The sequence below is a fragment of the Protopterus annectens genome, chromosome 13.part0 (genome assembly GCF_019279795.1).
Source record: "Protopterus annectens isolate FY-2018-M chromosome 13.part0, PAN1.0, whole genome shotgun sequence".
NCBI classification, from domain to species: Eukaryota; Metazoa; Chordata; order Ceratodontiformes; family Protopteridae; genus Protopterus; species Protopterus annectens.
In genome coordinates, this window is record NC_056747.1 from 1,278,529,945 (window position 1) to 1,278,552,644 (window position 22,700).

Sequence of the window (22,700 nt, forward strand, 5' to 3'; positions counted from 1 at the left end):
TCTTCTGTAGTATCTGCAAGATATGCACTGCTTCACTGCATTTTTATTCTTGCTCTCAACAGTGATATTACTACAAATTTTTTTCATAGGGAAATTTGAATTGATGATTGTAGAGAAACTATTATTTGAGCAGTTGTGGTACATACTTCATGATGTGTTCCTGTTGAAGATGGGCAGGGGCTATACTGTTTTACCAGTCTGGTGGCTAAGCCTGCTTCCTAATCTCGCCCATGCTCTGTTTTGTTTGTGCAGTTCCTTTTTACTTTTACTTTTCATTGCTATTGAAAGTTTCCATGGAGTATTCATGACGGGTAAAATGGTAGTGTCTTCTAAATGTGGTGCAGACCAGATAGAAGATCATACCACTAGGTGTTTGACTGGAGTTATGAAGCATATGGTGACCTTACACACATCATGTGGATTTTTCATCTTTATAAAACGTGTGCCAAGTCAAATAACTCATTATTGAAGGATCTTGTATTCCAGTTAGGGTAAGTACTTTTATTCATATATGTGGAAGTATTTAGATGTTGATACACTTATCTCCTGAACAAGTAAGGAACTTGCATATGATTGGTAAATGCTTATTTTTTCAACTTCAAGCTTCAGATCTTTGGGTAGGTATCACAACAAGGTGCAGGTTGGCTTAATGATTAAGGTGTTTACCTTAGAGACACAAGATGCAGTGTTTGATTCTCACATGGGGTAATTGGCTAGGCTTAAATGGTCCACAAGGGCAGTTAACCCAGTAGTAACCTATGAACATTGCACTTTACCCTAAAGCAGTGGTGTCAAATTTACAGCCCTCAAACCAGCCTAATTATCAATGAGGTAAGTGACTACACTACTTTTCTAACTACACTGCCTGCATTTGTTTGTCTTGCAGATTCAAGCCCTTACTTGAATTTGTTAGTCCTCATACAGCACCAGAGGTCATTTGAGTTTGACCCCTGCCTTAGAGTGTAGTTTAAGCACCACACTCTGATGTTGTATTTTGCACTTCTTTGGTAAGATATCTGAAAGATTCCTCTATTTCATTGTTCTGAGATGCATATTTATTTTTACAATGTGCACTCAATCTACATTTATACTGTGCCATCTACATTTATACTGTGCAGAAATAACTAATCTTCTGTTCCACAACATACATTCTTCTTGTTGTAAATCCATTACTCAAATCATTCATACTTAACGAACATTACTTCTGCCACAGCTCTTACTTCACTGATCTGTTGCTCGACACTAAAACTTTTCTGAGAGCTGTGTACGCTCTTGTTTTATTATTTTTGATTTTATGACTGTTCCTTGCATATTCACATCTGTTGATTGTATGCAGGGCATTTCCTTTTATTGTGCTTGAAACCAATGTTTCTTATGTCTTTTATGGGGCATTTTATCAGTAAATGTTCATAGGGTAAATATTAGGCAATTAGTCTGCAGACTATTACAAGTGTAGCCAGTGTCTGTGTTCTTACCAAATTTCTGTAGTTTGCATTTATGTGTTTTTTTTAAATAATTTTTGTATTTAAAGAGAATATATAATGCAGTAGACTGATTTGTTAAGAGTTTGGTGAATGGATGCTAAAATAAGTGGACTGTAGGGATATGGACGAGGGTTAAGATGTCCTTCAAGGATGCATCTGCAGTCATAACATATGGGTTGTCCTGCCTCAGGCAGCCCTTCGGTCGGCCGGATTCCAAAGTCTGGGTCTGGCCTCGGCTGATGTCGCACTTTCCCCGACATCAGAGTGTCTGGGGTATAAAAGCATCAGCCGACGCCATTTTCCTTAGTCTTTCTTGCCGCGCGGTGCCCGAAGCAGAAGCTGTTCACAAGTGCCGGTTGGTCAGATCCAGAGATTTCAGCTACCAAAGACTTCGAAAAAAGCTAAGTACCCTGTTGGGGACTCTTTCTTGCCTCAGCCGATGTCAGACAAAGTAAATAATTGTTTAACTTGTGGGAAACAAATACCTCATAAGGATTTCCATTCTTACTGCCTTCCTTGCTTAGGCCCAGACCACGACGTATCAGCTTCTTTAGCCTGTGCCTCCTTCAACCGACTGACTCTTAGACCTCGGTCGGAGTTTGCAGAGGAGTTTTTTGGAACCGCTTTTGCTTATAAAATGCCGTCGGAGGCTCCGACTTCGCATATGGTCAAAAAATGCAAGGAAAAGGACAGACACTCGCGGCCCGCGGTTTCGGCTGAAACCATGGCTAGGCCTACCGCGAGTGTCTCGGTTTCGGCTGAAACCGAGTCCACGGCTATTCCTACTACCGAAACCATACCTCCGACCACCGAGGCCAGAGGCCCGGCTGAGTCGGCTTCAGAACTCCCTACCGAAGCTAGTGTTCAGGAATTGTCCGACACCATACCTTTGGACATTTCTACCCCTGCACGTGGGGCAGCTAGGCCCCCAGCATCTATGTCTATTAAGTCCTTCTCCAGGGCTAAAGCTGCCAAACTTTCAAAAGCTTTGCCTGCCAAATCTACTTCCCAGAGGCCTTCCTCTAGTTCTCAGATCCTCAGTCTTGCTGAGGACCTTATCTCCTTAATTAGGGGGTTCCCAACCTCACCCAGACAGGGCCTCCCAACCTCCTCCAGACAAAAGGCCCAGGACTGACCCCTCTGAACCTCACTCCTCAGATTACTCCACGGATGGATCTGATTTGTCAGACCACCAGGAAGGCGCCTGCTCGCCTTATGAGGATTCAGATGCAGAAGAATCTATCCCTTCGGCCTCCCCCCCTGAAGAATTTTCCTTTGGGGAGACTTTACACTCCATGAGAGAACACTTTCAATGGCAGGGTCAGGATTTCTCTGATTCTAGAAAAAGATTAAGGACCTTTTCGCATTTGCCCCAGCATAGGCCCTTAGCTATACCTCCGGTTCTAACTGTAATTGATGATGTGTACAATGATGTCAGTACTGCACCTGATTCACTTCCTCCAGCCCCCGCCAAACCTGACAGATACTACAGGGTCCCGGATTCTCACTTCCACCTGTATAAAGCCCATGCTGCAGACCCAGCAACTATTTCTCAGGACCCTAAAGGGGTTGCAGCCGCTACTGCCAAAATCCCTACCCTCTGAAAGAGAGTCTAGAGCATTAGAGATGGGGAAAAAGGTTTATACATCTGCTACTCTTTCTGCCAGGGCATTAAACTGTCAATTCCATATGATACAGTACCAAGAATTTTTGTTAGATCAGCTAAATAAGAAACTTTCTTCACCTGAACCCTTAGACCGTAAATCCCTTCAGGATTTGGTACACAACTCACAACAGGTCAGTAATCATTTCTTAAAATGTGGCTATGATGCACTGGAGGCTTCATTTAGATCAGCTATGACTGGGGCAGTAATTCGTAGGCATGCCTGGCTGAAGGAGCAATCTTTGCCAGACCATGTCAAGGCTAAACTCCTCGATGCTCCAATGGAGAAACATTTATTTGGCTCCCCTGCACAGGAGATTCTAAAGAAGGTTGAAGAAAAAGCAAAATCTGTGCAAACAGTTAAAGATTTCCTGCAAGTTCAACCTCCGAGGTTCAGCAGAAACTGGCCTACAAAGAATTGGTCCTTTCCAGACTCCTCCAGAGCACAGAGAGGCAGAAACAGGCGCCCTAGAGGCAGAGGTCAATCCAAGGGCCCCTACAGAGGCCGTCAGTGGCAGCCTGCCAACCAGAGGATTAGTGCAACAGCTACAACTACTACCACTACTACAGGACAGACCCAATGACTTGACTCTGATTCCGCCTACCAGGGATCAACTGGAAGCACCCTTGGGCGGAAAGCTGGCTTTATTCTCAAAAAACTGGCATTACATTACAAAGGAAACATGGACATTGCAAATAATAGACAAAGGATACAGGTTTCACTTCCATACTTTGCCAAAAAGGGGCGGAATGCCAAACCTTCCACCAAACCAGAAGGCAGAGGCTTTAAGACAAATCAGCAAGTTACTTTAGATTAAAGCTATAGAAAGGGTACCATCTACAGAACAAGGCCAAGGATTTTACTCCAGACTATTCCTTGTACCAAGGAAAGAAAACCAATGGAGGCCTATACACGACCTGTCCGCACTGAACACTTATCTCATTGTACCAAAATTCAAAATGCTGACCCTACAGCAACTTCTTCCCATGTTGGGCAAGGAGTCTTGGCTGGTGACTCTAGATCTCAAGGAGGCATACCTGCACGTCCCTATCCGACCAGATTTCAGAAGACACCTCAGATTTCTTGCAGGATCAGAGCATTATCAATTCTCAGCATTGCCCTTTGGCTTATCTACTGCGCCCAGAGTATTCACGAAATGCCTGGCATCAGTAATTGCACACTGCAGACTTCAGGGAATTCAAATTTATCCATACCTGGACGACTGCCTAATACAAGCGGACAACAAGAAAAAATTGTTAAAGGACTTGGCCTATGCCAAACAACTGCTACAGACCTTGGGATACACAGTCAACATCCAAAAGTCAAGACTAGTACCATCCCAAAGGATAACCTTTTTGGGTGTGGATCTGGGCACAATCACTCAGATGGCTTTTCTCTCAGAAGAAAAACAAAAACAATTTCCAGATTACTTCATGACTCTGACAAGACAAACTCAGCTTACTGCAAGGAATGTCCTGCAGGCCCTGGGTTACATGGCATCCTGCATAATTTTAATTCCACATGCCAGGTTGCATATGAGGAAATTACAATGGTACCTAAGGAATGTATGGTCTCAACACAGTCACAGTCTAGAAACCATGATACAAATCATTCCATGCCTTCAAAAGGAATTCCTGTGGTGGGCTCAGGCCTGCCAGTCCAACAGAGGGTTGCCTTTCAACAAACCAAAAACAAGGCAGACCATCACCACGGATGCCTCAGACCGAGGATGGGGAGCACACATGGAGGACAAACGTATCCAAGGCCTATGGCCTCAAGGACAGCTAAGCATGCACATAAACCAAAAGGAAATGCTGGCAGTAAGGCATGCAATCGAGGCATTCAGACCCTTCCTCCAGCAAGGACATCTGTTAATAAGGACAGACAACACCACGGTCATGTGGTACATAAACAAACAGGGAGGCACACATTCCTACCCTCTATGCCGGATGGCTATGAATCTGTGGAACCTATGCCTGAATCTCAATATCCAGCTGCAGGCCAAATTCGTACCAGGAAAAGAGAATACACTAGCAGACAGCTTAAGCAGAGCTACCATGGATGCACACGAATGGATGATCTTCAAACTCATAACAAAGAAATGGGGAATCCCAGAGATAGATCTGTTCGCCTCCCCACTCAACCACCAACTGAAGAAATTCTGCTCAAGGACATTTCACCCACAAGCCTGGAGGGTGGACTCTCTCTCTCTTTCAGCTGGAATGCCCTAACAGTGTATGCCTTTCCACCTCTCCCATTGATGTACAAGGTTCTACTGAAGATCAGGGAGGAAGAGCCAAAAGTCATACTAATAGCTCCGGACTGGCCAAGACAACACTGGTACCCGCTATTGAGAAGCATGTCTCAGGCAAACTCATGGCCTCTTCCCCTATGGCCTCTTCTTCTAACGCAGAACAATTTCAAGACCCTGCATCCCAACTTGAAAACATTGCAGCTAACTGCCTGGAAAATTCCTTAAAGCCCAACCAAACCGTTTTATCTTAGAGGGTGTGAAGGACATTATCCTGGAGGCTCGCAGACCTTCCACAAGAAAGACATACTCAGCTAAATGGAAGAGATTTCTCATTTGGAGCGCATCAAAGGGCACTGATGTCACAGTGGCAAACCTAGCACACATCCTAGAATACTTAGCAGAATTGTTCCACAATGGCTTGTCTTATTCATCCATTAAGATTCATGCTTCAGCAATTTCAGCAGAATACAATATGGATCCACCTATCTTCTCACACCCTCTTCTCAGACAATTTTTGAGAGGGATCAAAAATGTTAAACCTCCAAGAAGACCCCCCCCTACCTGCATGGGATCTCAATTTTGTGCTGGAAAAACTGACACTGCCTCCTTTTGAACCAGCAGCATCAGCAGACCACCAGTTTTTATCTTGGAAAACTGCATTCCTTCTGGCAATCACTTCAGCAAGAAGAGTATCTGAGTTACAGGCATTAATGGCAGTGCAGCCTTTTCTTATTTTTCACCAGGATAGAGTGTTACTGAGAACCAATCCTACTTTCATGCCAAAGGTGGTATCTAGGGTATCCTTGAACCAAGCTATTCACCTGCCTACGTTCTTCCCTAACCCACAGAACAAAGGGGAAAAACTTTTGCACACCTTGGATATACACAGACAACTACGCTACTATTTGGACAGAACTAAAACTAACAGAAAAACTGACCAACTTTTTGTAGCATATGCAACGGGGGTGCAAGGAAGAGCAATTTCCAAACAGACAATTTCAAAATGGATAGGAAATTGCATTCGTTTTTGCTACTCTTTTCATGGAAAGACAGTTCCTGAAAATATCAGGCCTCACTCCACAAGGGCCACAGCCACCACTACAGCTTTCCTACGAGGGGTGGCTACCAAGGACATTTTAGAAGCTGCTACTTGGAGCTCCGTGCATACATTTGCCAAGCATTACAATCTACCTTTATACTCCAGATCCCGAGCAGGGTTTGCAACTGCAGTACTGCAGGGGATCTGAACTACACCATAATTCTCTTAGTACCTCTTCCCCCAGATTGGCTATGGTATTCTACCCATATGTTATGACTGCAGATGCATCCTTGAAGGACATAGTACAGTTTTGTACCTACCATAAATGTAGATGTCCAATAGGTATGCATCTGCAGTCAGGATTACCCACCCTCCTTCCCCTCTGTGGTATTCCTAGGGTGCTTACCCCTCTTTCAGCTAGCTGGGGGAATCTATTATGGTGTATTTGTTTGTTTGTTTATATATGTATATAATTTGCAAATGTTTGGAACTTTTCAGCATTTATCCAAATTTAGCCTTCCTAGAGGGCACCTGGCATCTGGGGCAAGAAAAACTGAGGAAAATGGCGTCGGCTGATGCTTTTATACCCCAGACACTCTGGCGTCGGGGAAAGTGCGACATCAGCCGAGGCCAGACCCAGACTTTGGAATCCGGCCGACCGAAGGGCTGCCTGAGGCAGGACAACCCATATGTTATGACTGCAGATGCATACCTATCGGACATCTACATTTATGGTAGGTACAAAACTGTACTTTCTCCTTGGAGAAGAGAAGACTAGGGCTGATCTAATTTGTGGTGGTAAAACTGTTGGGGAGAAAGTGTTGGAATTAGAATTTACAAGAAAGACTAAGGGAAGGAGAAGGTGAAATGACTTATGGATTTCAAAGGTTGCCTAAAGGAGGACATCTCACAGAGCAAAAAAGTCACAAATTCAGTTGTTATCCTAGCTTGATCTAGTTATCACCTTTTATGTCATTTAAGATTTTTTTGGCTTTTCACTCATTTGCATTGGTAGTATTCTGACTTGCTGGTTTCTCAGAGTGTCTTCTGGAGAGACTATACTTGTTCTTTATGATTCGTTTTCATTTTTATGTGACTGGCGGCTTGCTATTACATGCTGACTTGGGATGTCTCCAAGAAGAATGTAGCCAGTTTCAGATCCCTGAACAACATTTGTTGATGCTTCCTTACTTTGAATTAGTGGCCTAATTAATTTGTTTTAAGGCTGTAAATCGTATCTTCTTCTTTACTACTCACAGAGCATGGCAAGTCTGCTTTTTAATATAGCAGAAAAAATATAGGAGGGACAGTTGTAAATTTAACAATAAAATAAGATTTGGGGTAGCTTTTGTGGAAGTTAACTGCTGCATTTGAGTGGCTGGTTATTGTGTGTTTTGGTAGCATTACACTGTGTTGGTTTTGAGTAGTTTCCAAGAAGAGCGGAGAACTTAAATTCATTCATTGTTTTATATGTATTTCAGATAGCATTGCCACCTATCCGTTTTTTTTTCTGGACTGTCTGGAAGTCAAACTGATTATCCAGTAGTCCAGAAAACACTGTACACACTCCAGTATTCTGTTTCAGAAAAAGAAACAGACTCCGAGTTTGTTAAATCAGCAGGTTAAACCATGCTTTTTTTTACAAAAAGCATGGTAAATCTACAGCAAAAAAGGAATTGCAATCAGAAAAAGAAGATGTTCCCTTGTGTGATGTAGTGGTGATGTTATAGAATGGGTGGGATTGTGGGGTGCAAGGCGTGTGGCCTAAGTCTGTTTTTTTGTTTCACCTTGCTTCATCCTGTGGCTCCCTACAGCAGTGCCCCATGTCCATCACCCCACAGAGTATCTCTATAAGGGCTGGGGAGAGCATAAAGGTTAAGGATATCCCGAAGGGTCTGGCCATCACACCTGCTGGGGGATATTTTATTTATGCCCGTCCCCATTCAACTCCTTCCCCACAGTATCTTTAGTTTTAGCAGAAGGGTAGGTGTACATGAGGATATGCTGATGTATTGTCTTGCCTCTACAGCAGCTCAGTCAGTGTCCCGACACTAATCCCTCTTAGGATTTCACCCCCCCCCCAACACACTGATTATGCGCTGAACTCCCTCAAGATGCCCTCCCCTGAGAATGTTAATGCCTATCCCTCCCCTGCCACTCCATCAGTTTTCTGAGCTGCTAATCAAACTATGGTTGGTTTTATCATTCTCACCACTGAAGCAGCCAGATACTTAAGATCTTAGTACTAGATTAAGAGACTAGAGAGGAGAGAAAAGATACTTAACCAAAGAGAGAATTGAGTAGGCTTTACCATTTCATATGCAAAAGAAACAGCTAGGAAAATACTGAGCAGAGGAGCTCTGCCATTTGCTTGTGTGTCTTAATTTCTGAATTGTTGAAAATGAACTCTGTTGCCCTTGCCCAGCATTGATATATAGTTCTCTAGTCAGCAGAAGAATTATATCCTGGCAGCAGCTTAATTAGTTCTGTAGTCAGCAGTAGAATTATACCCCAGCACCAGCAGATGTAGTTCTGTAGTTAGTAGAATTATACCCTGGCACCAGCATATATAGTTCTGGGTCTAGGACATTTCACTGAAACTCAAATGACTGAACACAAATCACTGAAAGCACAATTCACTGAAAACTCAATTCACTGAAACGCATTTCATTGAAAGTTATATATGGCCTTTTCCCCACTGTAGTGCGACCCTGGAGTTAGTATATATAGCAAGGGGGGGTGTAGCACCCCACATATTTTAAGTATATATTATGTTCGGAAAAGAGTAGTATATTGGAATTGCAAGTATACATGTATATAGTTAAAAATATTTAAAATATGTGGGGGGCTACATATATATATATATATATATATATATATATATATATATATTTATTTTATTTATTTATTTATTTATTTATTTATTTTACATTTGTTGACTGGGAAAATCCGACTGGATACATGTCCGTTTTCAGCGGAGGCCCGGGGAGAAAAGCTCCACATTGACATTAGTTTACATACTTATAAACAGAGAATATATTACATGTTTTGATAAGTAATACATAGGTACAAAGAGATAAGTGAACAGAGAAACTACTGCTCTTTACTAAGACTAATACGTAGGTACGATAATATTATGTAAATGATAAACATATAGGACTAATATGTAGGTACAGTAGGAATATGTAATTGAAGAACATATAAGGTTTAAAAGGAGAAAATGTCAGAGTAAATGCTAGATAGAGGATGAGCCTAGAGGAAAACACGAGGAGAAGTGGGGCACACACAGACACACATACACACACACACACACACACACACATATACATATACACTAACTCCAGGGTCGCACTACAGTGGGGAAAAGGCCATATATAACTTTCTTTGAAATGTGTTGCAGTGAATTGTTTTCAGAGAATTGAGTTTGTGAAAAGTGCACACTAATTTGACTTTCAGTGAAATGTCCTAGACCCATAGTTCTGTAGTCAGGAGTAGAATTATATCCCAGCACCTGCTGCGTTCAGGCATTTGCATTGTACGTGCAATTCTCCTTTCCTGTGGAGTAGCTTTTAATTTCAAAACTGTCTGTAAAGTGGACAAAAAAGATAGGAGCCTGAAATGCATTGTTTTCAGAAAAATGAACCACAAAAGATACCGCCCACATAGATATGTCCTAAAGAATGGTATATCTGCATATAACCCATAATGAAAACCAGCACAATAATGGTCTTGTAGCTTGCCGTTGGAAATTTATGATTGACTAAGTAAAACTGCATGGTACCAATTGGTCATTCAGTCCAATCAGTGAATGCCAAGTCATCAAATGTATGCATCTGTTTCACAGTTTGGGTGGATTATTAGCACTCCACAAATATGTTTTTGATAAAACTGAATAACCAGGCAAAGCTGTCCTGGAAATAGTCACTGGGAGTATTTTGAGAGACAGCATATCTAAATAACAAAAAAAAAAAAATAACAAGTACCATTTAAGTATGAGTTGACCTGAATATGTCGGAAATATTTCATGATGCTTGATGCTCCCCCACCGTTCTGCTGTCCTCTGACAATGCATCTCCCATTTTACCCTGGCTGGATCATGTACATTTTCTCCTCCATTATTCTTTCTCACTGTGATCCACTACCTCTGCGTCTCCTTTGTCATGTGACAATGCATCTCCCATGTCACCCTGGCTGGATCATGTACATTTCCTCCCCCATTATTCTTTCTCACTGTAATCCACTACCTCTACGTCTCCTTTGTCATGTGACAATGCATCTCCCATGTCACCCTGGCTGGATCGTGTACATTTCCTCCTCCATTATTCTTTCTCACTGTGATCCACTACCTCTCCGTCTCCTTTGTCATGTGACAATGCATCTCCCATGTCACCCTGGCTGGATCATGTACATTTCCTCCTCCATTATTCTTTCTCACTGTGATCCACTACCTCTCCGTCTCCTTTGTCATGTGACAATGCATCTCCCATGTCACCCTGGCTGGATCATGTACATTTCCTCCTCCATTATTCTTTCTCACTGTGATCCACTACCTCTGCATGTCCTTTGTCATGTGACAATGCATCTCCCATGTCACCCTGGCTGGATCATGTACATTTTCTCCCCCGTTATTCTCTCACTGTGATCCACTACCTCTACGTCTCCTTGTCCACTTACTTTTACCTTTTTCCACAGTCATGCCTCTATTCATAGTTCAGTGCATTCTCTTTTTCTCCTTTACTTTATTCATTTTCTCTGTAACCATTACTGTTTCCTTTCCTGTTTCTCAGTAATAGTAAATAAATGCAAACAGTAATATGCCACCTTAAAGACGCAGACAAAATGAAATGGCATAATGGTAAACTAAAGCTGTACTTTTCTTATGAAATAGAAAGATTTCCATTTTCTTTGACTATATACTACTAGCATATCTACTAGTTTGATTTCTGTAAATGAAGTCTTTAGATTTGTGTTCTAGAGCAGTGTACCATATTTTTATGGAGCATTTCTCCCTAGGTCCCCTGGATAAACTGTCGACAGGCCACTATCTATTAAAATTGTCAAAAAAAATTGGTAAGTAAATTAGCAAACTGCAGTTTACTAATAGTCGTTTAAGTATTGTGATAGTGCACATTTTCTCAGTGCACTACTAAGAATATCCTCTGAAGTAAGTGATATACTTGACTATCAAAGCACTCCACTGCTAAGTGGCCTTTGTCATTGTAAATCAGTACGCCCTGCAGTAGCCATTATCCCCCACTACTTTGTTCTTTGTTGGGAATGATTCCTTACATGCTGTATGAAATATATCTTGCTAACTAGGTTACCATCAGCAATACAAAAAGCTTCATTTTAAGGCATCATTTTGTAATTTGTTTTTCAATGGTTTAAGCAGCTGGCCAAAGCCATGTGCTTGACATTTAACCAAAAATCAAACAGAGCGCCAGGAACATATTCCATAAACATTGTGGTCTCATTGTACCTCAGCCTGTATGGACACTTCTGTGTGCATCACAGTGGTCAAGTTGCTGTTTTCCTGAGGTGAACCATTGGAATTCATTTTCCTAATGGTACCCAGGGTCCCAGTCTTCCATCATCAGCAGGTATCAGGGACCCATCCTCTTGTGGCCCTTCTCTGGGCACTATGTACCAATGCAAGGTCAAGCCGCAGTAAGGCTGGGATTATCTCTGATCTTTTGTGAGATGTTGAATTTATTGTGTGAGACCCAGCTGTTAAGAGAGACATCAGCAGGAGGGAGTGGGAATTGAATGAAGGGGTTTCATATTTAAATTCCCATTCCCTGCAGCTCACACTTTGCCAAATCAAGGCTTATACTACTGACTCTGGGCACTTGCAACCCTTGTTACCCAGTTAGGGGGCATCACACTGCATGTTAGAATTGGCATGGTGCCCTTATGGCAGGCTGATTTTGCTATTGTTCTTACTAGGTGTCACACAAGTATTAAGGCTCTGCTGCAACCCTTTCCCCATGATAGGCATTTTTGCAAAAGGTGGGTCCAGTGATTGAATCCAGGCCACCAGTGGTGCAGTCAGGGCTTTGCTCCACAGAACCAGCAACTTTGTCATTTGTGTGCTGCTGCTGTTCTATGCACATGTCACTGTTAGTGTCACACTTGGCCATTACTGCCATGAGCTGCTGTTATGTCGGCTAACATTACTGATATTACTTTTATCTTGACTGTTTGTTTCCCAGTTTTTTGGAGTCCTCAGTGAAAGCAAGCATTTTTTGTGTAACTTTCCAATTAACAAAAAGTAACATGAGTATGAATGTTAAACAGTGGGAGCTGAGCCTGGGATGTTCTAGTTCTCAGGAATTCATTTAGCCAGCAGGTTGCTTCCCTTTTTGTGTTGTTATTTTTCTACTTCAGGTTCTTGTAATCGTCCATGTCAGTACAATACAGGGCTTACAATTCTATTTCTCCATTTCTGTTGTTGATCACTTAAATTGATAGGTACTTTACTGGGGTATTGATCTGAGACAAAAACACTTAAAAAAAACACCCAAAGTGTGTATGCAAACTCAGAAAATAAAAAGAAAAAATGACCACCTCCGAAAGTACAAGCAAGACAGTATTTATTAAAACTAAGCACTCACCCAGTTTTGCACTGGGCTTCATCAGAATAAAAGAGTAGCCCAAACTGGATATCGCTTCAAGGTTTTGATCATCCATTGAGACCTCTGTGATCTGTAGTTTATTAGTTTAGCACCCTCCCCCATCAGAAAGAGCTTAATCTGTGTCCTAGGGGTTACATATACAAACATTATATACTTACATCAACAATAGATCTGTGGGAGGCGGTTCATCCTCCATACTGATGCAGTCTGTGTTCCCTGCCTTGGCTGAGATGATTTCATTTCCAATGGCTTAAAGTTGTTGCCCTAACACACTTTCCTTAAGTTTGTTTAGGGAGAGTTATAGTGTGTTGTGGAATTGGGGAGGTGCACATCAGTCTGGGTAAGTTTAGAATACCGAACAGTCAAAATGTCTGTTGTCGTAATCCATGGTGATCTGGAGGATGGGCCACTTTTACAGATCTGTCATAATGGTAAGTAAATAATTTTCATTTTCTTTATGTTGGGCAGCTTCCGCTGTAGAGTGTATATTTTTGTTTAAATAAGTTGTGTAAAACTGGCTTTGTTATACTCTGCATCTGTGTTTACCTGCTCAGGTGTGTGTGCTAACACTCTTGTCTACTGCCATTGTTTTAGAATTATGTTCTTTAATCACAAGTGTATTTTAAAAATTGTCATACATACATACATACATACATATATTCATTGACTTGTTTTCTGGCCTTAATTACTGTGTCTTTGAATGACTGCATGCTGCATTTGCTAACTGTATTTACTTAGCTGATTTGAGTCGTCTGTGTTGCATTGCACTGCTCAATGTGTTGTATGGTGTAAGTATCATCAGTGTGAATGACACTTCTAGGACTCCACTGAAAGTGAGGTTCTGATTATATGGAATTTCCAAGTTAACCTTTGTTATACTGTTTGCTATGGTCTTTCATTTTTTTGTGTTTCAACATAGGAAAAAAGAAGAAAGATTGGACTGGATGTACCAAGGTCCAGCTGGTTCGATAAATCGTGAAGAATACCTTTTGGGACGTCCCATTGATAAGTATGTGCTGGGGAAACAGGAGGAAGATGCAGGACCATCTGCTGAAACTGGCTTACTGCCAGGCTCCATTTTCTCTGCCACAGGGGCTATTTCTGCACTTGATATGGCAGCCAAGATACGGGAAGACCCCCTCTTTGCTATAAGGTAACACTGCATAGCTGTTTTGGTAATTGTAATGGTAACTGTTATGAGCTATCCTTTCAGAGAAGCTTGAAGTGATTTGATTGTAATATATCTGATGAATGGAGAAAATACTCATGTTGTGTATTTGCAGTTGATATGAAGGTATCCACAAAAATAAATTGTCAGTTAAAAACTGCACAGGTAATTCAGTGGTTACTCATTGGTAACTGAAAATACCACTGTGTAGCCTTCTGAGGTGATGCAGGTAAAGAGTTTCCATTCTTAAAGTAGCTGCATATTATGGACTCTGGATCATGTTGCTGATACCTCGTACAGGTATTGGCAGTACGTAGTAAGATGCTGTGTCGAGGGCAGGTGTCATTAATTCAGAGAAGTAGCTGGAGTACAAGGTCAGCAGATGTGGACATGGACAGTGAGAAACCTCTACAACAGATGTAAATAACTGTGCCTACTGACTTTAACTTCTCCAAGTCTTTTGGTTTTTTTAATACGATGACAGGATTGGACCACATTCTTAAGTCAAAGCATGATTAAAGTTTGTAAAGTCAGTGTTGCAATTGTTTGTGTTAGCCAGATGTGCTCATCACAGCACCCGCGATGTGCCCGGAATTGACTCCTGCTGCAATTCATATGAAGTTGCGTGTATTGGTAACATAGCTAAATATGACTGTAAATTCTTTGAGACCCATTGCTCCTACTGTTGTTGGAACTGTCTGGGTATCCTTCTTCCATGTTGCCCTTGATGTTCTTCATCTCACATTGCTGCAGTCCTTACACTTGGGTAGTCCGCTGTCCTCGGTCGGCCCGAATATCAAAGTATAAGGCTGACGTCGGTCAAGGTGCATTAGACTGACATCAGGACGTCAGGGTACAAATGCGCATGACCGACGTCATATCCTCAGTCTTTTTTGCCGCATGGTCCGTTGCAGAAGCAGCGTTGCAAGTGCCGTTCGGCGTTCTGAAATTTTTCGAATTGAGTTTCAGACCGAGTCAAAGTTGGCTAAGTACCCGTTGGGAATATTTTAGTTTTTCTTGCCTCAGTGGTTTACCGGATGTCAGAAAAAGTGAATAACTGTATTTCTTGTGGGAAACAGATACGCATAGAGATTATCATACTTTGTGTATTCCTTGTTTAGGGCCTGAGCACGGCGTTGTTGGGTGTCGCTTTTGTGCTAGATTCAATAGGCGCACTATTAAGAGAAGGTTAGATTGTGCCAGGTTAGTCTCGGGGAAGCGGTGCAATTACAATATCCCGTCGGATGCTCCGGGGTCCGCTTCTTCAAGAAGCGCAAGGATAAGGCAGCGAAGTCCAGGTTAGGCGAGTCGTCTGGACCGGACGCCGGTTCTTTAGAGGTGTCGGTGGAGCCGGTGGTTCCACCGGAGGTTTCTCTGGAGTCCCAGGGGGAGACCTTGTTATTGCAGGATGTGGCCTCTCAGGAGGCAGGTCAGGCTGAAGGGGCTTCTCAGGTTACTGTACTCCCTCCCTTCCTAGGGTGGTTAGGCCTTCTCCTTCTGTTTCCAAGGCTTCTCCCAGAGGCAGGCCAGGTTTAGCTTCAGTTGGTGTCACTCCTAGTTCTTCAGGATCTGTGCCCAAGAAGCATATGCTTAAAATGGCAGAAGATTTGATTACCTTGATTAGGGTTCTTTGCCCCCTCCTGATAAGAGGCCTAGGGTGGAACCTGAGTTGGGGAGTTTTGGGCAGGCTTCAGATGTTTCAGTGTCTTCGGCTGAAGACTTGCAGGAGTATTCTCCTTATTCTGATTCTGATGTGGATGATTCTACTCCTTCTGCTTCTCCTCCTGAGGATTTTTCTTTTTCAGAGACTCTTCATTCCATGAGGGAGCATTTTAAGTGGGAAGGTCAGGACTTCTCTGATTCCAGGAAAAGGCTTAGGGAATTTTTGTTTTTACCCCAACATAGACCTTTGGCTATACCTCCTGTTCTGAATGTTGTGGAGGATGTGTTTGCAGAGGCTTCTCTTAATCCTGATTCTTTGCCTCCTGCTCCTGTTAAGCCGGATAGGTATTATAGGGTGCCTGAAGCTCATAAGTATCTTTTTAAGAGTTTTAGGGCGGACCCAGAAACTGTTAGTCAGGGGCCTAAGGGTGTTAAGGCTTCTGTTGTTAAAAATCCGGTTCCTCCAGATAAAGAGGCCAGGGCTTTGGATAGATGGGGAAAGAAAGTCTATACTTCTTCCACCCTAGCTATGAGGGCTCTGAATTGCCAGTTTCACATGTTGAAATACCAAAACTTTCTACTGTCTCAATTGAAGTCTAAGGTAGATGCTCTGGCGGAAGGTATTGAGTGTAAAGAGTTACAAGATTTGGTACATGTCTCTGAACAAGTGGGTAAGCATTCTTTGCAATGTGGTTTTGATGCTGTACAGGCTTCATCTAGGGTGGCTGCCACTGGGTCAGTTCTTCACAGGCACGCCTGGCTAAGGGATCAGAATTTATCTGACCATGTTAAGACAAGGATTTTAGATGCTCCTTTACAATCTGATGTGTTATTTGGTTCACCTGTTGAGGCAGTCTTAAAGAAAATGGAAGAAAAGGCTAAGTCTATGCAGACTGTTAAAGATTTTTTGCAGGTTCAGCCTCCGAAGTTTAGCAGAAATTGGCCTACCAAGGGGTGGACGTATCCTTCTTATGATTCCCAGTCTAGGGGTAGGTCTAGACGTGGTAGGGGCAGAGCTCAGGGCTCTTTCAGGCCTAGAACAGGGAGTTCACCTGCACAGTCTTCGGGTGAGGGCAGGGGTCAGTCCTTTCGTAAACAGACCCAATGACCTACCGTTTCAGCTGCCAGAGCCTTCTCGTCTGGCAGCACCTTTGGGAGGAAGGTTGGCACTTTTCAAGGAAAATTGGAGTTTAATTACTCAAGACAGATGGGTATTGGATATCATACACCAGGGTTACAGGTTTTATTTCCATACCTTGCCTCCTTTCAAAGGCATGCCAGACGTTCCTCCTCAGCAAAGAATAGAGGCTCACAAACAGATTTCTCTGCTGCTCCGAATAGGAGCCATACAACCGGTCCCTCTGTCAGAAGTGGGCCTAGGATTTTATTCTCGCCTGTTCCTAGTACCAAAGAAGGGGAACACGTGGAGACCAATTTTGGATTTGTCTATCCTCAACACTTATCTGGACATTCCCAAGTTCAAAATGTTGACGTTACAACAGCTTTTACCTCTGCTGGGCAAAGATCACTGGATGGTGACTCTGGATCTCAAGGAGGCTTACCTTCATGTTCCTATCAGGCTAAGTTGCAGGAAGTATCTACGTTTTGGCTGGGACTTCTCATTATCAGTTCTCTGCATTGCCCTTTGGCTTATCTACTGCCCAGAGGGTTCACGAAGGTTCTGGCTCCAGTGATAGCTTTCTTCAGGCTAAGAGGAATACAGATCTATCCTTATTTGGACGATTGCCTGATTCTGGCTCAAGGAAAGGACGAACTTCTTCATCATCTACACTATGTGATAGCAGTGCTAAGATGCCTGGGGTATTCTGTGAACGAAATAAAGTCCAGTCTAGTACCCTCTCAGGACATGTGCTTTCTGGGTGTGAGACTGAATACAGCATCCCAGATGGCCTTTTTGACCCCGGACAAATAAAAGAATCTTTCTCTTTACTTCCATCAATTGTCTCATCAGTCCAGGCTGACTGCAAGGACAGTCCTTCAAGCCTTGGGGTTCATGGCATCTTGTATTCTGGTGCTTCCCAATGCCAAACTGCATATGAGGAAGTTACAATGGTATCTCAAAAATGTATGGACACAGCACTGCCAAGATATGGACACTGTCATTCAGATAATACCTTGCATTCAAAAGGAATTTTTGTGGTGGGCTCAGGAATGTCACCTAAACAAGGGACTCTCTGTGACCCGGCCAGAGGCGAGTCAGATTCTAACGACAGATGCCTCAGACAAAGCTTGGGAGCTCATCTAAATGGAAAGTGGATACAAGACCGTGGCCTGCCAGACTTCTACATCTACATATCAACCTGAAGGAGATGTTAGCAGTCCAATTTGCATTAATAGCTTTCAAGGATTTACTTCTTCCAGGGCAGGTGTTGATTCTAACAGACAACACAACTGTCATGTGGTACATCTACAAGCAAGGGGACACATTCTTATCCTCTGTGCAGACAAGCAATGATTTTGTGGGAGACTGCTCTCAGTTTAAAGCTAAATCTACAGGCAAGGTTTCTGCCGAGCACAGAACTCCTTAGCAGATGTGTTGAGCAGACAAATTATGGATCCCCACGAGTGGAAATTGGATCCTCATGTATTTCAGAAATTGACAGTGTCATGGGGAACTCCAGACATAGATCTGTTCGCTTCTCCACTAAACTACCAGCTGCCAAAGTTTTGCACAAAAAGTTTCATCCCACAGCTTGGAAAGTGGATGCTCTTTCATTCAATTGGAGCAATCTTCATGTGTATGCCTTTCCACCTCTGCCTCTCCTCCCAAAGGTACTTCTGAAGGTCAGACAGGACAAGCCAAAGATGATTTTAATAGCTCCAGATTGGCCTCGACAGCATTGGTACCCACTACTGAGAAGTCTGGTACGGGAGCCTCCATGGCCTTTACCTTCGATTCCACACCTGCTGTCTCAGGAGAACAGTCATTTACTCAATGTCAAACTTCACTCTCTTCACCTGACAGCCTGGCATATTCTGTTTTAAACCCTGAAGGGTTTCAGCTTCCACAGCAAGTTTTGAATGTTCTTTTGGAGGCCATAAGGCCTAGTACAAGGAAAGTGTACGCAGATAAATGGAAGAGATTTTTATTTTGGAGTGCAGCAAAAGCATTTGATGTTTCTAAGCCTAATTTAAGTGTGGCTCTTCAATATCTTACTGAGTTACTGGACAAAGGTTTGTCCTTCTCTTCTGTTAAGATTCATGCTGCAGCAATTTCTGCTCACTATGATTGTGACCCGCCATTGTTTTCTCATCCTTTGTTTAAGCAATTCCTTAGAGGGGCAAAGAATATAAGACCCCCACGGAGAGCTCCTACTCCTGCTTGGGATCTCAATTTTGTGTTGGAGAAACTCACTCTACAACCTTTTGAGCCTGCAGCTACTGCTGAGTTGAAATATTTATCATGGAAGACTGCTTTTTTGTTGGCCATTACCTCTGCGAGAAGGGTTTCTGAATTACAGGCCCTTATGGCAGTTGAGCCTTTCTTAATTTTCCATAAGGATAGGGTATCTTTGCGTACTAATCCTTCCTTTATGCCTAAAGTGGTTTCTAGTGTGGCTTTAAACCAAACTATTCATTTGCCTACCTTTTATGCAAACCCCCAGAATAAAGGGGAGAAGATTTTGCACACTTTGGATATACACAGGCAGTTGCGATATTATTTGAGCAGAACTAAAGGGTTCAGGCAGTCTCAGCAGTTATTTGTTTCTTTTGCTTTGAGTTCTCAGGGCAAGCCTGTGTCAAAACAAACTATTTCTAAGTGGATTGGGTTGTGCATTGCTTTCTGTTATTCCCATCATGGCAAGGAGGTTCCAGCTGGGATTAGGCCTCATTCCACTAGGGCTACTGCCACTTCAACAGCTTTTTAAGGGGTGGCAACTAAAGATATCTTGGAGGCAGCTACTTGGAGTTCAGTGCATACTTTCTCTAAGCATTATCACCTTCCACTTTACTCTAAATCTAGGGCTGGTTTTGCCACTGCTATTTTACAGGGCATTTTGGCAGCTCCTGCTTCTTTATAGTTGTGCCATCCTCCCTTACCTCTGCTTTGGGATTCTACCCAAGTGTAAGGACTGCAGCAATGTGAGATGAAGAACATGAAAATGTAAATGGAATTAAGTTTGTTAGTCTGAGGAAGTTGCTCAAACTTGAGCGACGAAAAGCGCTTCACCTGTATCCTATTAAACTCGAGCTTTGTCTTCAGCGGTGCGTTGGACCTGTTTTTTGATTTCTTTAGTTTGTTCCTGGATCACTGAGATGAAGAACATAGTACAGTTTTGTACCTACCATAAATGTAGATGTTCGAAGATCCACATTGCTGCAGTCCAATTTACCCTCCCTCCTTCCCCTCTGTAGTTAGAGGCGGTTGTGTGGGTTGGATTGTAAATATTGTGTATATTGTATATATTGTACATATTATTAGTGCTAGGGTGGTTGGTTGGTTGTTTGTTGTCTTTGTGTTTTGACCTTTCTTGTTAGGGTCTTCTGACATCTGGGGCAAGAAAAGACTGAGGATATGACGTCGGTCATGCGCATTTGTACCCTGACGTCCTGATGTCAGTCTAATGCGCCTTGACCGACGTCAGCCTTATACTTTGATATTCGGGCCGACCGAGGACAGCGGACTACCCAAGTGTAAGGACTGCAGCAATGTGGATCTTCGAACATCTACATTTGTGGTAGGTACAAAACTGTACTTTTCTGCATGCAAATGCTGGTATTTTATGACTTTGTGTCTCTCTGTATATAGGACACTGTAATCACTGTGTGTAGCAATTTCAATGATCAATGCTACTTTTGTCTTCTTTTCATGGACTACTGTAAGTGGTTTTTTCCCGTCTGTTTTTTGAGCTGTTGGTAATGGGTGATCCCATGTGATATAAACTTCTCATAATTTTCTATAATACTTTATGGTTCATGTTTTCAGTGCTTCTCAGCTACTTCAGTATTATAATGTTTGCAACAGGATGTGTGACTGTTTCCAATTCTGTTTAACAAAACCTGCATTTGTCTGTTTCTCCGACATGTTCAATGGACTTTGTAAAACAGTGTGTACATAGTCCATTGTCCTGGGCTACCAATATTAACTTTCGTCTCTTGGTTTAAATTCACCACTCCTTAAGCATTTCTCCATTAGATCCTGATCGACATGAGGTTGGTCCAGGAGTTTTCTGTACTTGCCGTTATATTTATGCATTTTCCACATTTCTTGCCTTCCCATCTGATCTTTCATCTTCTACTCTTTCTTTTAGTTTTTGGCACATTCAGTTGCAGCCTCATTTTTGTCTACTTCTAGTTTGATTTCCATTCCCACTTGACACTGGCATACTTCTGCTAAACCAAGCAGGGAAGTCATCTTAGACGTATTCTCCTTATGTTTTAAAACTTTTAGTATGTTTGGATCTGGTGAGGTCAGTAGATACATATATAGTCCTATGATTACATATCAGTGCATGTAATCAGTTTGGAGGAGGCATATACCTCCTTCAGAATGGGGAATGTATAGGCTTGGTATACAGTAAGTTTTATAAATCATTTGATAAGCATGAAGCATCCTTCTTGATGTTCATCGTGCATACAGCTGCAGTCATTACAGATGCGTTATCCTGCCATCAGGCGGGTCCTCGGTCGGCCGAATTCCAAAGTCCAGGTCCGGCGTCGGTTGTCGTCGCCTCTTCCCTGACATCAGTGCAGCAGGGGTATAAAAGAGGCAGCCAACGCCATTTTCTTCAGTCTTTCTTGCCGCGCGGTGCCCGAAGCAGAAGCAGTTTGCAAGTGCCGGTCGGCCAGCTCCTGAGATTTACGAAAGTATTTCAGCCGAAGTCTTCTTTAAAGCTAAGTACCCCGTTGGGGAAACTTTTCTTGCCTCAGACCGATGTCAGACAAAGTTAATAATTGCATTTCTTGTGGGAAGCAAATACCGCATAAGGATTTCCACTCTTTCTGTATACCTTGTATTAGGGCCAGACCACGACGTCTCGGCCTGGCGTTTTTGTGCTAGGTTCAACAAGCGCAGTATTAAGCGCCGGGCGGAGTTCGCCCTTCATTATACACCAACACCAGTTTTAAGCAAAAGATGCAAAGACAAGGACCGACATCCGAGGCCTGCACCGAGTACTGAGACCACGCTTAGGCCGACTACCGGTTCTCAGCGAGGCACCTATGCAGCCCCTGACTACCGATGAAACTATTTTACCGGTGACTTCAGTACCCGAGGTCGCAGGCTTCTCGGTCTCCATTCCCACTGCAGATACCGACGCCACTCTTGGCGGGGAAACTGATAATTTAGTGAGGCCTGCCATTTCTGAAGGCGTCTTCAGGCCTTCCACCTTCTCTATTAAATCCTTCACTAAATCTAAAGCTGCCATGAAAACTAAAAAAACAGGGTCCTCAGACCTCCTGTCAAGGCCCCATGCCCAAAACGCAGATGCTTAAAATGGCTGCGGATTTGATAACTCTTGTCAGGGGTTCTCAACCCCCCTCTGACAAAAGACCCAGATTGGAGGAAGACTACCCTTCCTCAGATCAGGCTTCTATTATCTCAGACTATTCTGAGGACCAGGATTATGCCTATTCCCCTTTTGAAGACTCTGATGCTGAGGAGTCTATTCCCTCAGTCTCCCCCCCCCCGAGGACTACTCTTTTGGGGAAACCCTGCTTACATTGAGGGAGCACTTCCACTGGGAAGGCCAAGATTACTCAGATTCCAAGAAAAGGCTCAGGGAATTTCTACTGCTCCCCCAGCATAGGCCCCTGGCTATCCCTCCTGTTTT

At 42.9% G+C, this 22,700-nt stretch overlaps 1 protein-coding gene across 2 annotated transcripts in view; it reads left to right on the forward strand.

Annotated features, from left to right (window-relative positions):
* CWC25 (CWC25 spliceosome associated protein homolog) overlaps window positions 1-22,700 on the forward strand; it is a 564,446-nt gene that overhangs the window by 79,189 nt on the left and 462,557 nt on the right. For both annotated transcript variants that reach the window (XM_044055290.1, XM_044055291.1), the window contains one exon: window positions 13,996-14,229. In XM_044055290.1, the coding sequence (XP_043911225.1) occupies window positions 13,996-14,229 (234 nt within the window). The remainder of the gene's footprint in view (window positions 1-13,995; window positions 14,230-22,700) is intronic.